This window comes from Diorhabda sublineata, chromosome 6 (assembly GCF_026230105.1).
Source record: "Diorhabda sublineata isolate icDioSubl1.1 chromosome 6, icDioSubl1.1, whole genome shotgun sequence".
NCBI classification, from domain to species: Eukaryota; Metazoa; Arthropoda; class Insecta; order Coleoptera; family Chrysomelidae; genus Diorhabda; species Diorhabda sublineata.
Window position 1 is genome coordinate 29,587,746 of NC_079479.1, and position 17,639 is coordinate 29,605,384.

The following is a 17,639-nucleotide window of genomic DNA, read 5'->3' on the forward strand; positions in this document are numbered from 1 at the left end:
CATTTTAATTGCAAAAAAAGTTTCCTGGGAAACTATGTTTTTAGTTATTTTTTAATTGAGACGGGTTAGGATTCCGTTGTTATAGAATATTTTTCCAGAAACAATTTTAATAGTAACTTTTAAATTAGGCACAGAAATCATCTTATCCTCTTTTTAGTTCAGTATTATTGAGCTGATATCTCGTACTCAGGAGTAATAACAAGGTGAAACCGATCAATAACTGATGCATTTCTAATTTTAATTGGAAACAAAGAGACACAGTTTCCTGAATACTACTAATTAAAAAGAGTCATCTTTGAATTAAACAGCGGCGAAGTCGTTTGACTTGTTCAGCTTACGTTTTTACCAACAAAAAAATTGATACTTTATAATGAAGAGTCACAATAAGATGAAACCGATCGGTATATGACGTTTTACTCTTTTTAATTGTAGGCAAAAGAAGACAATTTCCGGATAAACCAATCCATTAATCATTTTTTAATTAGAATGCATCAAAATAATTTCTTCAGCCTACGATGGAGCTTATATCTTATGCTGAGGAGGCGAAAGAAGATAAAGCGATCAGTAACTGATACTTTTCTCCCTTTAATTGCAAACAGGAGGGGAAAATTGCCTAGGAAACTGGTTTTATAATAATTTTTGAATTGAAACGCTCTACGATCATATTTTGCTTTTTGTTTAGCTTAAATCTTACTGAAAGAGAAAGTTTACAATGAGGAGTCAGAAGAAGACGGAAACGATCGGTAATTGATGTAATTCTCCTTTTAATTGTAAACAAAAGCTCAAAGTTCCCTAGGAAACTGATTGCATAGTCATGTAATCATTGAAACGCCCTACAATCTTATTGCCTTTGGTTTAGGTGGAGTGTAGCTGAACGAAAAAGTTGAAGACGGAAACGATCGATATCTGATTTCTGAGGTGTTGAGAAGGCACAAGACGACGAAACGGATCGGTAATTGATGCATTTATCTTTTCAATCGAAGATACAGATAGTTATTTTCGTGAGAAACTGATTTAGTAGTCATGTTTCAATTAGCACGCATATTGTTATTTTTTCGGCCTACGACACAGCTTATTTCTTATGCTGAGGTGGCACAAAAAGATGAAAGCGATCAGTAATAGATGTTTTTTCCCTTTTAATTGAAAACAAGAGGGATCAGGGAATGTAATTTCATAGTCATCTTTAAATTCAAAAGCTTTAAAGTTTATTTTAGTGTTCCTGGACAAAAAAGATTATATCTTGTACTGAGGAATCATGAGGCGACGAAAACGATGAGTATTTGATGCATTTCTTCTTTTAATTCTATTCTAAATATTGATAGGAAAACGACTTTAAAATGAGGAAATTTTAAGTTAAAAATATTCAAATATCGGTGGTTCACAATAACTTAACAAGAGACTAGCTAAAAATCTAGTTTTGTTAAGAAAAAACTTGAATTTTGTATAGTTATAATTTTGAAAATAGATTGTTGTTTATTATTTTTCGAATTGTTTCTTATTATGAATGTATTCAGAAAATTTTTCTTACTCTTTTATACCTGTGACTGAATGTTTCTGATAGTAACAATTGAAACTATTACTATTACTTTATATATAAAAAAATGTACAAATTAATTTAATTCATTTAACAAACAAAAGAAACTTATTTATAAATTTTCTGTCCTAAATTGTTTACGCTACAATAAAAAACTGAGTTATTTTTTATAAAACAAAAAAGGAACACTCATTAACATGACATATTTTTATCTCCGCCACAACTACAGAATACAAAAATTGTAAGTACTCTTCTAATATATTTTTCAGTTTTCATCAATTACATTCCATCTGGTTTTGGTTTGTTCGTGTCGTAAGCTCTTATAATAGCCGACTGGGAGACTGCTCCTCCTTCTTCTTGAGAAAAAGCGAAGCCGTCTGTTAAATATAAAATTGGTATTAACATCAATTGACAAAATCATTAAATAAATGTTTGTAGAGATTTTTACACTGGGATAAATTACTCATCAAATAGTTCTTAAGACGGTTTATCATCCAAATTTGACATTAATTCTGGTAGATTTTAGGGTAATTAACAAAAACAAGTACATTTCTCAATTGATCTACTCACACACTTTATTTATATATCTGTTCTTGTTTGAAAAATTTTCTTTTCTTCAGTACCACAGCGAGCAAATTACCAGTAACCCATTTTTTGGTCAAGTTTTATTATGCTTTTAATTATTAGTATCAAATAAAATTGACCATTGATGGGGTATTCTGGTCTAGAAGCTTAAATTTTAGGAATTTTTCTAATTAAAGTTAAAAAAATGGAAAACATTTTTAATATCCAGCTTTTTGATATGATATTCATTGATTGTTTAAGAGTATAAAAAAATGTGAAAAAATCAGTTTCTATAAATTACAGGTTGGTAAAGTGGGGGCTACAGAAAAAAAATGCACTCTGGTTGACATGATTCCAGCCCTTGTAGTGATCCGGAACTAAATAAATTTGAAAAATTCTTAATCTGTGAAGATGTAGCTACCGCATTGACATTAGCCAAAAAAATCACAAATGGAATCGACAAGAAGTATCAATTTTTTTATGCCTTTTTTTCACTTTTAAGAATTTTTTAAAAATACTCGCAAATTGATATTTTTAAAGAGAGATATATAAAAAATATATCCATCAAATTTCAAAGAAATCGGCGGGATAAAACTTAAGATATCATGTCAACCACTTCAAAAAAAGTACTTTCGAAAAAAATGCATTTAAAGTTCTGTAAATGCTTTGAAAATATGTGAAAAAATCGATTTGTAAAATTTCTAGACCAGAATACACCCTTCAAGGTGTAATTAAATAATTTACAACATTGCAAAATCATTTGAAAAAAAAATAAAATACGATTTTTCCACATTTGTATACCGTTTATACGAAATTTTTTTTTTTTTTTTAAATTTATACCTCACTTTTTTTTATTCTGATGAGTAAGTAATAAGACTTTTTTTTATTTCAACGTTTGTGGTAACCCTACTCTATTTGCACCTAATGATCCAAGAGCTGAAAAGGTCGCATGTGCAAGTCGAAAATGGAAACGATGCTCATCTACGTCTTGGACATCTGTAGCTTGATCCACAATCAGTATCTTGAAGTAATCGATAGACTTCGGACGAAAAAGGGTCAACATGGTGTGTCCAGACGATTCTCATGTGCTACATCATGACAATGCATCCTACCACTGCGCATTGAATGTAATGCAATTTTTAGCGTCCAGAAGGATTCCAATGGTACCACAACCAGCCGATTCGTTGGATCTATAGCCAGACAACTTCTTTTTATTCTCCAAAATTAAAAACGTCATAAAATAAACAAACTTAGAGTTGTTAAGAACATTCATATATCCGTAAAAAGAATATCTTCTGAGATTACAGTCAAATACTTCCAAAATTGCTACCACCTCTGGAAAAGTCGTTGAGAGGGATCATGTTGTCACCTAATAAATTTATAATAAATAATTTTGACAGTATTAGTCTCATTACTCAATCATCAGAGTTCTTAAATAAAATGAACAATATAGTGCACCGTTTTTTTTTGTTCATATCTTTACCAATAGTATGCGTTAGTGTAAAAAAACACGTGAAATAATTGTACTGTACTTGACCCATAGACTTTAATAGTTCCGTCGAATGCTGCAATTGCATCTTTGAAAATAAATTTTCCTCAAATATATTGTTGGCTACCTGTTTTAAATTAAAAATGTCGGAATTTTACTTCAATAGATTATTCAATTATTAAATCAATTTGTTAGTAAACCATTCCTCCCACACTATTATTCACTTTCCATAAAAAAACTACACAAATGGTTACAAGAAGCAGACAGACAAAGAACTTATTCTATAAAAATTCATTTATAAGCAATATGCTTCCTATTCTTGTTAGTATATTACATAATTATTACAACGAATTTAATTATCAATCCAATACATTTTTAAAACGCAAATTTGAATCTAATACAAATGATAAAATATATGGAATGTAATTGATTTGTTAAAAGAGGAATTGAATTTAAAATTTATGTAATCTTTTTACATCTATTTGGGTCATTAAAGCTGAAATTGAGAATTTCTCCATTTAAATCTAATTTGAAAATTGATAATGTTTGTAAAAGTTGCTAGTCTATCTCTCTATGAAGCAAGATGGACAAAAATATATCTTATCATGCTTCTTTGAAACCAGCCACTACATCACAAGTGTCTCTTATTAAGAAAAAAAATCATATTTCGCCAAAGTTCTCAGAGTTTTAATCATCATAACCTCCTAATAGAATGTGCAATGAGCAACCTGAGTGATTTTAGTGCCACGGTTAGTTTATAGAAAGGTTATGATAACTAGATAACCTTTTGAATCATGTTTTTGGTATTTATTCATTTCCTCACAAAAAATAAATATTAGTTTACCTACAAATTAACACAAAATTGTTTTGTACTAAAATAAAAATCAAGTATTAATTGATATTATAAAACTAGTAACCAACACCTACATAAACATGATGAATCACCAAATTGTCTTACTCCTAATTACACAATTGAAGTTTTGGTAATTTAGGTTACACTCCTTGGATTTCGTTGAAATTTTAGTATGTTATAGAGAATATTATGCTGAAAAATTGTAGGGCGTGGAAATCATCCCTTCACATAGTTTTTCAATTTTGAAGTTCCAGAAAAATAATTTATATATCATAGTTTAGCTTCAGATGTCTAACCTAACCTAACCACGAATTTTAACTAAGAATATTTAAAGAATACCAATCAATAAATAGCAATACACAAAAATTCATTGAATTTTGTCTTTTTTACGGTCAAACGCGAATAAAAAAAACAAATAATGATAGATTCACTAATGATAGTTGTATGTAAACAAAATAGACTAAATTCTCTGTAAATTTTAAGATACATGATGTCATCATTACTTCAATGTTGAAAAACTATGTGAAGGGATGATTTCCGCGCCCTACATACCAACATCAAATTTTTCAGCATAATTTCCCCTATAACATACTAAAATTTTAACGAAATCGGAGGGGTGTAACCTAATCTAGATAATTACCGCAGTTGTTTTTATTATAACAAGTTTTTATTAACAATCAGAATATTTTCTATATTCTCTGGGTTAATTTGCTCGCGAATGTTAAATAATCTAACATCTATTATGTCTTGGTGAGGATTATATCCCGTGATGAAACCTCTTATACCTCATATTAGGTCTATTGGCCAACTTTTTTTCAGTCTTTTCGCGTTTCGTGGCGTTAACAACTCCTCTATTAGTAGATTTGGGTGGGTATCTATAGTTTTGTGGTATTTGATGATCCTATCTTGGATAACTTCTTGTACAGTGGGCACTCCCTAATCCACGTGAATGGTGTGATTTGTTACATAATATGGAGCATCTACTAGTTTAGTTTACAGAGTATTTAGATTAGGATCTCTGAATAATTTTTTTTATTAGATTTGGTAGCGCAACCACACAGCTCCATTCCATATGTCCATATAGGCTTGATGACAAATTTGTAGGTAAGGACTTTGTTTTCAAGTGACCCTTTGGATTTTTCCCTATCAACCAATGTAGTTCTCTTGCTGTAATATCAAGTTGTTTTCTTTTTTTTGTGGTATGTTGTTTCCAGTTGAGTTTTTTGTCTAGGTGGATTCCTAAGTATATAGCACTATCTCTTGTGGTATTTCTGTAGTGCTTAACTTAACGTAGCGTGAATGTTACATTTATTGATTTGGTCTCATTAACTTTAATCCTCCATTTTTGTAGCCACTCCTGTAATTGGTCAAGATTAATCTCTGGACATTTTTAACTGCTGTTTTTGGTTCAGTAGGCAGTAAGTCTGATGTATACAGTATGCAGAATAGCGGGCCTAGTACGCTTCCCTGTGGCACCCTTGCTGCTATAGTAAAATTTTCGGACTTTTCCCCATTAACTTTGTTTTGAAGGTTGTGTTGGTTGAGTAAGATTTCAGAAATGGGAAGTAGTTTAGGGAAATTTTGTATAGCAGCCCTTGATGCCACACTCTGTCAAATGCCTGTCCGACATTAAGGAAAACAACGGAGCAGTATTCTTTGTTTTCCAGTGCTTTATTTATTTTCTGCGTGAGTCAGTGGTCTTGTACTGTCGAAAGCTTTTGTCGGAATCCAAATTGATGGCAGGGGATCCAATCCTGTGTCTTCAGTTATTCTATGTAGGAGTAAGAGTTGGGACATTGTAGGTAGAAGACTTATTGAACGGTAAGATGACACGTTGGTTGGGTCTTTGTCTGGTTTACCAATCAATATCATTTGTGCAACTTTATATGATTTTGGACAGTATCGAGTTTCAGAATTGCATTGTAAATGTATGTTTGTGTGGCTATCCCTTTTTGTTGAAATTTTGGCGGTTATTAGGTCGGAGCCCAGTGCTTTTTTCGGGTTTAGTAACTTTATTTCATTTTGTACTTCTTCTGGAGTCAATGCTTTTGCGGGGCGGTATATAAATTGTACATTCGAGGAGTTGCACTTCAAAATTTCCCTTTTCCATTGAAAATGGAAAATCATAATAATGTCACCGTAATCTAGAAATTTCAATAATATTTCTAATTTTTTTTATAATTTTTGTTTATAATCTAATAATATTAAGAAATAATTATAACACTATATTATTTTTTAAACAATACACATTTTAGTTTGGAGACACTTGTGAACCTGATACATATATTTTATCATTTTAGCAATTGATTTCAAACATCAAAACAGTTTAGTTAACGAGAAACTGTTTATCATTAATTATGTACAACAAATAGTGACGAAACTCACGTGACAGCTCCACATCCTGCTCTATCCTCGGAGCAGTACTTCTTCTGGTGAAGACGTTCCTCAGCAAACGGGCAGTTTCAGATAGTCTGTAACCATTTTTTTCATACTCTAGCGCTATCTAGCTCAAATAAGCCTTATTTTCTCTCGCCATAACGGACGATTTTTATTTTATTATAGATAAATCGTATTAATAAAAGCGCATGCGTACAAAGCAATATACCGTGGAGGTGAATCAAGCTGGAAATATCGTTAGGTAATAATGACGACGTATTGTTACTGTTAAAATTCTCATATTTCGATTGTAAGACAGTTGGCGTACTTAATTCGATCAACTCTCGTCACTATTATATTATTTTATTTTTAAAAGCGTCACCTGCAAAATGATATATTAAGTAAAATGAAAAAGGAAAAAACCAACAGCAAAAAAAATATGCGTGACGCTGACTTATTTTATCTGTAATTCATTCAATTCAATTTGGAATAAACAATGGAAAAGTGACTGAAGATTCTGCAGTTTGTATTCAGATCTGCAATTTGAAAGTGAAGTCCCATAAAATTTTCAAAAATGATTTCAATAACTTATCCTAGTGAAGTGAAAAAAGACATTGAAAAAAAAGTTAAATACATGGAAAATAAGTAAATGTAACTAAATAGTTTGCAACAATATAATCGCCATATTACGATAGTTAGTGACTCAGTGTGCGAACAAAAAAATACCCATCATGCCGGTAAAATATACTTACATATTGCAAATTGTTCCAACGCATGCAATGGTCTTGCAAAACAAACAAATTCATTACATTACACAAACTTATAAAAATTTTTATACCGATGAATGTTATTAGATGGAAGTTTTGCATAAAATATATTAACTTATAATTTGTTTTTTTATAAAATAGAGGAAAACATATATTTTTCGGAATGCAGGTAGTGGAATATTTTGCACCGTTAGATTGGACACAATCCACTCGAATAGTACATAAAAAATAAATTAAGTTTAGACAATGTGTCATCGTACAAGTGAAACGAAGGGATGAAAACTTATCGATTCCAATTTTTATTTTATATGAATATTATAATAACTACGCACATAAAATTCTGATTTTTCAAATGAAAAACTAAATCCCTTAATTCATGACAGTGGTTCTGCAATAATGTTTTGTAAATAATGTGTGATGCTCTTTTAATAAGTACATTAAGTAGTTTTCAAAATTATAGGCAATTTAATTCAGTCTTCCCTATTATCTTGGATTTGGAATGGAATGATAGACCAAAAAAAAACGACTCAAGCGATACCTCTCCAATCGCAAGTAGCTGACCAAAAAACTAAAGACGAAGTTGTATTTAGTAAAATCTCGTTCTCACGGTCCGACAATATGATCAATATATTATCAATAGTGGTAATTGGGGGTAAATGAACTTCATAAAAGGTTATTTACCTGACTCCCCTCTCCGAAAGAGATGACCGATTCATTCTCGGCACATCCCAGAAAAATTGAGTCCTCGCTGGTGTTAGAGTCCAACAAGTGCTCAGAGAAACGCGAGGAGTGGCTATGAGTGGCTGGATAGACATTAGAAGGCTTAAGATAGTTAACTTTGCGCCAAAAATCCAGATAAGAGCCCCAAATTATTCTCAGCCCACCAAACAACCCGTCTAGGATTTGCCAGAAAACACGTTAATTGAATTGACGAACAATGGGATTCCGATCTCTAGTGATAGAAAAGGACGAGTCTATCGAAGACCTGGAGAAATATTCGCTCAGTGTTTCGGTTTCAATGGAAGCAGAAACCGAGTTGGTTTTTATTGAAACTGGCGGTGAAGCGGGGGGATTATTCGGCGAATCGATACATAGAAGACACTTTGATGAATCACGTCGTTTCCTATGTCAGTCTCATCGGCGGAAACTTCCTCCTGATGCAGGACAATGTCCATCCATATACTACAGTATAAGTTTGCTATTCTAATTACTCTGAGCAGTGATAAAATTGTAGAATCTCTAATTAAGTTTCTCATATTGTCTTTGTTTTTAATGGGATTTGAATATAACCAAAAAACCCAAGGGTTTATTAATTGGATGGTTAAACGAGCCATTAGAAATAATTCACTGAAGATACTGCACAGCAGCTGTTCTTAAGATCTTCTTAAGAAAGCCAACGTGACCTTAGGCAAAATGTTTATTTCAAAGGTTAAGAAATATATATAGAGAGAGGAAATTGATATGGAAAATAGTTAGGACATTAGCTAGTGATTATCAGTGTAATCTTATTTGTTAGTTGAATTAGAATGATAGACCAATAATATATGTTTTTTAAATGAGTTATTTCATTCTAAAATATAGTACTTTTTTTTAACAGATGCAAAATTTCAATATCTGCATTTTTTTTTTAAATAATCGCTATTAAATCTCCAAATTGTTTATTATAGCATGTTCGAGACACTGCAAGTTCAATATTTGATCATCTTATAAAAATAATTTCATTCTCATTTCATTTTAAATTGGTTTCTTATAATCAATTAAGGAAGTGTATTGAACAAACACAACTGAATGAATTCTATTTCCCTCCAAAACAAATATACAAATTACAGAGTTCTATGTACTAAAAGACTTTTGTATGATAGAATGAAAATACCACAATCTAAGTAGAGTTTAACTAAACATTATTATTGATTTTTTGGAATATTTAGCCTCAAGAAACAATCTAGAATGGTATAAGTAAATATCCATCCTAAAGGAAACATCACAAATCAACACACTCTTTTACAACTATAGTTTTCGAATTTGTATACTTGTTCAGATTGACAAAATTTATCTTAATAATATATCAGATTTTTTATAAAACCATTCTCGAACTGAGAAGATAACAAATATTATCAAAATAGTCTGTTTCAAAATTATTGTATGGAGTTATCATCGTCCATATTTGTTTCAAGTTGTAATTAGTGTCTCTACGTGTTTATCTATGGGTCTCTTCCAAGATGGATGACTACAATTGTACCATAATTAGTGTTCAGTATATAAGGATGTGAGACATGGTCGCTTAAAGCTGACATCATCAATAAAAAAGAATCGTTCGATGTATGGGGTTATCGGAGAATTGTCAAGATCCCTTGGACTCCACATACCAGTAATGAAGAGCTAAATATGGATCGAGAACTCCTGAACATCATAAAAAAGGAATTATTTCGAGTGATGACAGACAAAGATCAATTCAACCAAATTGTGATAGAGATAGCCCACGCTTGAAGACAGACACGCAACCGAAAAAAGAAGAAAATGCATTCTAAATAGACTTTCCTTTATTCGAGAGTTGCAGTATTCAAATGCTTTTTCAGCCATTATTATTTTAAGTTACAAAGAAATAATAAAATAGAAAGATACCAGCCTAATACCTTTTCAGATTCTTTTTAGCAAAAGATTTATTTGGAATTTGCTGTCTTTAATGTCTGACACATCTCTAGAATCAAATGATAAATCATATGCAACTAAAACCACAAATGATGTACAATAATAAACACTAATTTATGACGGGCAGTCGAAGTCATTAAAAAAGTCATGAACAATGATTATAATCAAATTTTTAGAACAATATCCATTTCTTTGGTACGATAACTTGATATATATTTACGTCTAAATTCCTAATATCAAATTTAAAATTTAAACTTAAACTTGGAAATTTTGTCATTCTGTTTAGTAGAGAATTCATCAGAAATATATACTCGATCTATTGTGCATGATTTTGTGCGTATCACTTTGTAAATCTTCTGGTTGAATTCTATATTTTTTCTTAAAATTAATATCACATCATCAATTCAGTGAAATCACACGTGAATTTACAACTAAAAACACTCTAAATGTGACAATTTCTTGATATGTTCAAATTTTCGAATAATAAATACACTTGTGACGAAAAAAAATTACTCAGACGATACCCCTGCAATCGCAAGTCACTGACAAAAAAATCGAAGATAAAATTATATTTAGTAAAATCTCGCTCTCACAGTCCTACAATATGATCGCTAACCACCCTTTTTAAGCTTGTTTTCAATAGTTAGTAGATAATTTAGTAGATAATCTACTTGATCACCACTATCAGTTTGCTATCAAACGTCAACCATTAACAGCAAACAAGAATTCAACCTGAAAATGGACACAACAAGTAATAAAGCTGCTCTAGCGGTCACTTGCTGGTGTTAAAGTCCAACAAGAGCTCAGAGAAACGCAAGGAGTGGCTATGAATGGCTGTACAGTCAGTAGAAGACTTGAGACACCTAACCTTGAGCCAAAACGGCCCGCTACTGTCGGCAAATTATTCCCAGCCCACCAAGCAACCCGTCTAGGATTCCGATCTCACACAGAGTGTGCCTGCATGGTAGCTATAGAAGGGGACGAGTCTACCGAAGACCTGGAGAAACATTCGCGCAGTGTTTCGGGTATTTCAATAGAAGCAAAAACCGAGTTGGTTTTTATTGAAACTTGTGATTAAGCGGGGAGATTGACGGATAACCGATACATAGAAAAGATTTGAAGGAATCACGTCGATTCCTATGCCACTTTCATCAGCGAAAATTCATCCTGATGCAGGACAATGCCCATTCAAATACTGCGGTATTTACAGGATGTCGAAATTGTCGCTATGGATTGAACAGCGCGTAGCCCGGACTTGAATCCCATCGAGCATTTATGGGATGAACTTAGGAGATAAGTTCTGGCTTTAAATCCTGCACCATCCACGAAATAGGATCTCTAAATGACGCTCATTGGAGAATGGAATAGTACGAACAAGAACGAGTAAAGAAACTTGTTTGATCCATAAAAAAGCGATTGAAAGCTTTTATTAGAGTCAACAAATATCCAAAGATTAATTTATGCTTGTTTTTTATGACCCTTTCTCATTGTTTAAGATTCCTTTCCATTTAATTTTTTTTCTTTTCCAAAAAATAGCTCGATAACAACATGGACCACTCATTATAAAGCTAAGACTATGTAAAATATGTCATTCGGCTTGCATTTTGAATATTCCTTTATTCACGTTTTGTGGCACAGTAGTCACTTCGGATTTCTTTATTCTAACATTTGAGTTTTTGAAGAAATTGATTTGATATCGACCTCCCACTCAATTTGTGAAATTCATTGAAACGTCGAAATTGATTCGAATTATTACTCTTTCTATCTATACCTTCAAATCAAAGTAAATTTGTGGTGATTTTATTCTTTATATGCGCTGGTAAGTTTTTCCTCATTTTTATCATTGTGCTCACAAAAATTTGGGTTCTAAAAGAAGCACAACTGAACATTTAATCATGTAGCGATATGCAGAACTTCTAAGTTTAAGCCAATAGTAAAGTCCAGAGATATGAGAAATAGTTTTAGATATGCCCAAATGACCACCTCATGCATGGAATAAGTTTAATATGTCAATTCTGTTCGGGGTAGGAACAACAATTTTCCAACTAGATAAGTGACTAGAAATTGGATTAGACGAGAAAATATGTTTTTACAAAATATTATTGTCAATCTCAAATGTGAGGTACGAATCAGCATTATGTGAGATCTTTTTTACCATAGAAGTATAGCAAGTATCTCACGTCAATAATAGAAATTTCGGAGAAAGAACGGGATAAAAAAGGATGGGACATGAATCTCTGGTACAGGGATGGAAAAAGAAAGGTTCGCGTTGGCAGGATCGCATAACCTGAAGTAGTATTTCTTGCTTGGGGTGAGAGGGATGGCGAAGAATAATTACCCGCTTCCATATGTGAACAAAGGAATATTCAAAATGTTTGAAGACAAACGTAACGAGTCGAATGGCATGTTACAGCTGATGCCTTTTATATGCATCAGCATTCATCTTGAAATTGCCTTACTGCAATAATGAACTGTTCATTTTTATATTTATGAAAAATTTTGGAAAATATTGAACTCACAAGAAATTATCACTATATGTTAATGTGGTTTTCTTGTTGTATATTGAGAATAAATCCCATCTAGGAAATATAATTTGAGACTAGATTGTCATATTTGTATTGATAAATTGTCATGATTTGAATAAAATAAAATATAGAAAAAGCTAAAGAAGATTATATAATTCGTTTATTTTTTTAGTTTAATATTAGTAGATAGTAATTAATTTAAATGAAGAAATTTCTGAGAAATCTCACAAAATGAAGAGAATGAGGCCAATTCATCAGAGGATTAATTTACTCCACAAAGACGCAATGAACTATAGCTGTTTACCCTCTGCAGAATTAAATGACTTGGTTAGATATTTGAACCTATCGAAAGAGAAATATTTAGACTCAAAATCTATGTCGAAATGAAAATAGATCTTCTTTAATCAGTTTTTCACGCTGATTTCAAAAATGCATTAAGTTTTGTTATACCACGTCTGGTTAACTCACAAATCGATACTTTCTATCGCGAGGATAAATTTACCCAAGCAGAAATAAATGATTTGGTTAGAGATTTAAACTTATCGAAAGAGGAATCTGAAGTTATAGACTCAAAACTGAAATCAAGAAATCGCTCAGCACCAGGTACATTATTTTCAAAGGATCGCTGTAGAGAACGAGATATACCACTTTCCTTGAAGAAAAAAATTCAAAGTGTTCTGTTGTGTTGTGACATTCCTGATCTAATGAAATATTTTGGAATCTCTTACGACACGTCTGAGTAACGACTTTTTATTGATTTCTTTCAAAGAAGTTTCCACTTTCAGTTGCCCATACTGTTCACTTGAAGGAAACATATAAAAATGTAGGAACCCTGTTGGACAACATCAAATATGCGGTGCACCAATGGTTTGTGTGTGGCGATTTCAAAATGATATGCATTCTGCTAGATCAACAGCTGGGTTATACGAAAATGCCATGCTTCTTATTTGAATAGGACAGTGGACAAACAAAAAATGAGTCCTAAACGACAAAAATTTGTAGCTAGTATGAAAAACATCCTACATGAATCGTGGATTGACCCTAAGAAGTTTTACTGCCACCGCTGCACATAAAGCTCGGATTGATAAAGTAATTTGTGACCACTTTATCAAAAAAAATTTTTGGAAAAATCATGAGTCAAAAAGAAAAACTTGATCTTGGATGAGCTTTAAAAAAATTGTTAGCGGTTTTATCGGCAATAAGAAAGGTCTCGATTACAAAAACCTAGTAGAAATAATGTAACGACATTATAAAAATCAAGTGAAAGGTTCCACCAAGACATAATGAAAAGAAATGGTACCAAGATAGATAGAATAAAAATATAATGGCTGACAACTGCTGGAATTTCAAGAGGGATTGCCAAGACACTCTAGAGGTGAGATTTTACATACTTCAAAATACCTTCATGAGTTTCTTTGAATTAAGCAAAAATCCATCGTTTGTCAACGATTCATTTTGATTCATACATCTCTGTATACATAAAATAATATTGAAAACAAAATTTGTATTGTTTGTTGATGTGTGAAAAAATGCCTTTTTCTTCATAAAATACATTTCATATTGAAATTAGATTACGAAATTGTGAAAAATTTAGATGTGATAGAAAAAAAAACGGAAAGCAGATATAGACCCAGCATAAAAAACGTTTGAGAAAGAGTTATTTTCATTGAATCATCTGTAAAAAAATCTTTTATATGCTTGAGAGTGTAATAGAAGCTTAGAAGTGGCAGAGAGAATCAGAGCGACAAATAGAGCCTACTGGAGGTATGTAAAGTTTCTATGGAGTGAACAGCTGAGCAGACAAAAAGTTGAAAATTGAGAGAAGGAATTAGATCAGTCATTACATAAATGGAGCCGAAACCAAGTGCCTGTGTCGGACGCAGAGGATCTGTTTTGAACTTTTTCAGATACTGTATGTAAAAGTAAGATTCTAGCCTCAAATTTTATTAAAACGTGCTTGCATATTATATTTAATTATATACATCGCCACTATCAAAACAATCTAAAAATATTGACAATGATACAATTACTAATATTTCCTTTATAGATCTTTCCCATTTGGTCGAGTCGGGATGACTACGTTATATCTTGACCATCTTATACCCGTAATTGTGCTGCCACAAAAAAATTGTAACAACTTTTTTAAATATTTTTGAATATAACCAATTATATACACTTTACCTAGGTTTATAGTTAATAATTTATAATCCAAAATGATGGCTGATGGTCGTAGAACTTGTACAAAAGTATATTGTTTAGGCGAAAAATAACTTGTTTATAGTTTACACCGAACTTTCTTTAATATGCGAAGGCCGTTTTTTCCAACTTCCGAACGCTCCGTGCAGACTGCGAAGTTCTCGCACTACACACTCCTCCATTGTTGACATTCAGGCGTCAGTCGGCGTTGTGCTACAATCACGTAAACATTATTGATGCTTCCGCCAAGTGTGATTCGTTTTCGACAGGCTGAAAGCCATAGTGCTGTAGAAATCTAGCGGAGGCTTATGGGGAAGCGCTTTCAAACGCATGAGGACCCTCAAACCACCGTCAAGGACTACTTAAATTCATTGGCTGCAACTATTTTTGAAGGGGGTATTGAAAAACTTGTCCACTGATATGACAAATGTCTCAATCTCTTTGGTGATTAGGTCGAAAAGTAACCGTAAATATACCAATCTTTTGGTAGTAAAATTATTGTTTTACATGAACTTGTCTTTTATTTATAGCCTATCGGAGGTTGAAAAAAAACGGCCCTAGAATTTTCAATGCAGGCCCAGCATACAGTAAATTTTAGAAGCCAATTAAAGGCAAATATAGGTCCGGTTCGGCTGACTGCTGGGTAACCGGTTCGGGAAATACAGTTGACCGTAATAGAGCTTGGGGAACAAACAGTGGACCATCATTCTTAAAGATGAGAGGTGGTTTTTAGTGTATATTTAATGTATGTTTTTAATGTGTAGTGCACGTGTTTTATTTATACATTTTAGATGAAGAACACGGAGAACAAGGAGAAGATGAAGAGTACAGCCGGCGCATGTGACGCGATGTTCGCTAAGAACGGTTCCACATGCGTCGGTGGAGAAGAGGGTGGGTTTTTAGCTGGTAGGCGCCCGGGTAACGGGTGAATCCAGCACGCCTGGGACACCTTCCCAGAAGTCTTTTGAAGATTTTCCCACCCACAAAAAAAAAAAGGTTATATACATACATACACATACATAGTATGTGCGAGAAGCATACTCTTCCAAGGGATTTGCACATTTCAACCTACACAATTCTGCATACAAGCTCCCAAAATAAATAATGACGTGTCAGAAGCCTCACTCTACAATGGCGCACCTAGTGGCAAATCCTAACGTCATTTTACGAACCTGGATTGTTTGGGGAATGGTTTTAGCTCTCTCTGCATCTAAAGTTCTGTCTCCAAAATATGTTACTCCTTCTATAGGAAGTTAATTTCCAGGTTTTTTATTTGTTCTACTTCTCTCTATCTAATCATTTTGCTGAAACGGAAAGAAAATTCGCAAAGTTGTTCTGGTGACTGGTGGTATTTGACGGGACAGTGACTTGTGTTGGCCGACCACCAGTCTAATGTCGTATAAACCTAGGTAAATTATCATTTTCTTCTTTTTACAATAACAATAATTTCACAGTGTGTAGGTTGGAATTTTTGGAACAGATGGTGATATTCGAACTGAACACACTGTTTACTACCGCTACACCAACAATCACATACATCGTCTCACGCGGTCTTCTATAACGGTGATAATATAAGTGTGAACGTATATTTTTTGCGTGCACAAAATCAACACAATATGAAATCTCAACGTAAATAACAACAATTTGCAAGAACAAACATACCAAACCATAAAGTCGATTTAAATATATTGTTTATTGATATGAAGCCTGTAAATGTATGACTGTGAAAATGAAATGCAATCTGAAATCAAGTTGTTCCAATGTCCTATCGAATATCTAAATTTCGTTATCTGATTTCTAGTAATCAACTTTTGAAGAATTCATACAATAGGCCTCATAAATAAAATAGTCAACTGAAATTTGATATCCACACTCTCAATTTTTTGTTATGGTTTGGATCTATACATTCCTTTTAATCCCATGTTATTCTTTGTGCCTTGAAAAGTGATATTTTGAAAATGTTAATGTTCATTCTAGTTCTCCTAGATAGAGATTTTAAGGGAGAATATTTTAATAATTGGTTTGGCAGAAGATAAGGTGCTGTATATTTTGACTTAAAACACCGTGAATAAACAGCTGCAATAAATACTCTTTTTTAATGAAATTGAAAGTGTTATTAAAGTCATGAAGAAACAACTGCAATAAATACTTTTTTTATTAAATTGAAAGTGTTATAAAGACCGTGAAGAAGCAGCTGCAATAAATACTCTTTTTCTAATGAAATTGAAAATTTTATTAACAAATTGAAGAGGCAGCTGAGATAAATACTCTTTTTAAATGAAATTCAGCCTTCCTGATGGGAGCAGTAGCTAAACAAAATTAAAAAAAATAAAAAAGTTGTATAAGGGATTAGACTAACATACTGAACAATTTTGCGATATACTTGTGCGGTTTTTCAACTCTATTGGGCACAATGTAATTGTTAAAGTGATTCAAGTCAACAAAAAAAATTATTTTGACTTAAAAGGCTACATGTACCACTGTTGGGATTATATTATTTCGAAACCTTATACACTGGTCCATAGATAATCAATCTTCATTTTGTTAATCATTTTCAAGACCAATATTCTCAGATCTGAGGTGTGGTTTATGAATATCGATTGATTGCTGATTAATGATAAACTTTTTTGAAGAAGAATTTTGGAATGTAACACATAATGGCTTAACGTGTGACGGGATGTGTATT

The 17,639-nt window shown here is 32.4% G+C and overlaps 1 protein-coding gene across 8 annotated transcripts in view; it reads right to left on the minus strand.

Moving 5' to 3' along the window:
- Nucleotides 1-202: 202 nt before the first annotated feature.
- Nucleotides 203-17,639, minus strand: part of LOC130446037 (probable phospholipid-transporting ATPase IA) — a 55,965-nt gene continuing 38,528 nt past the window's right edge. For 3 of the 8 annotated variants that reach the window (XM_056782020.1, XM_056782019.1, XM_056782021.1), the window contains 2 exons: nt 6,826-6,911; nt 203-1,911 (listed from right to left, as the gene is read on the minus strand). In XM_056782020.1, coding sequence (XP_056637998.1) covers nt 1,814-1,911; nt 6,826-6,911 — 184 coding nt within the window. In that variant the 3' untranslated portion in view covers nt 203-1,813. The other 5 variants (XM_056782022.1, XM_056782024.1, XM_056782025.1 and 2 more) reach the window with 4 other exon arrangements.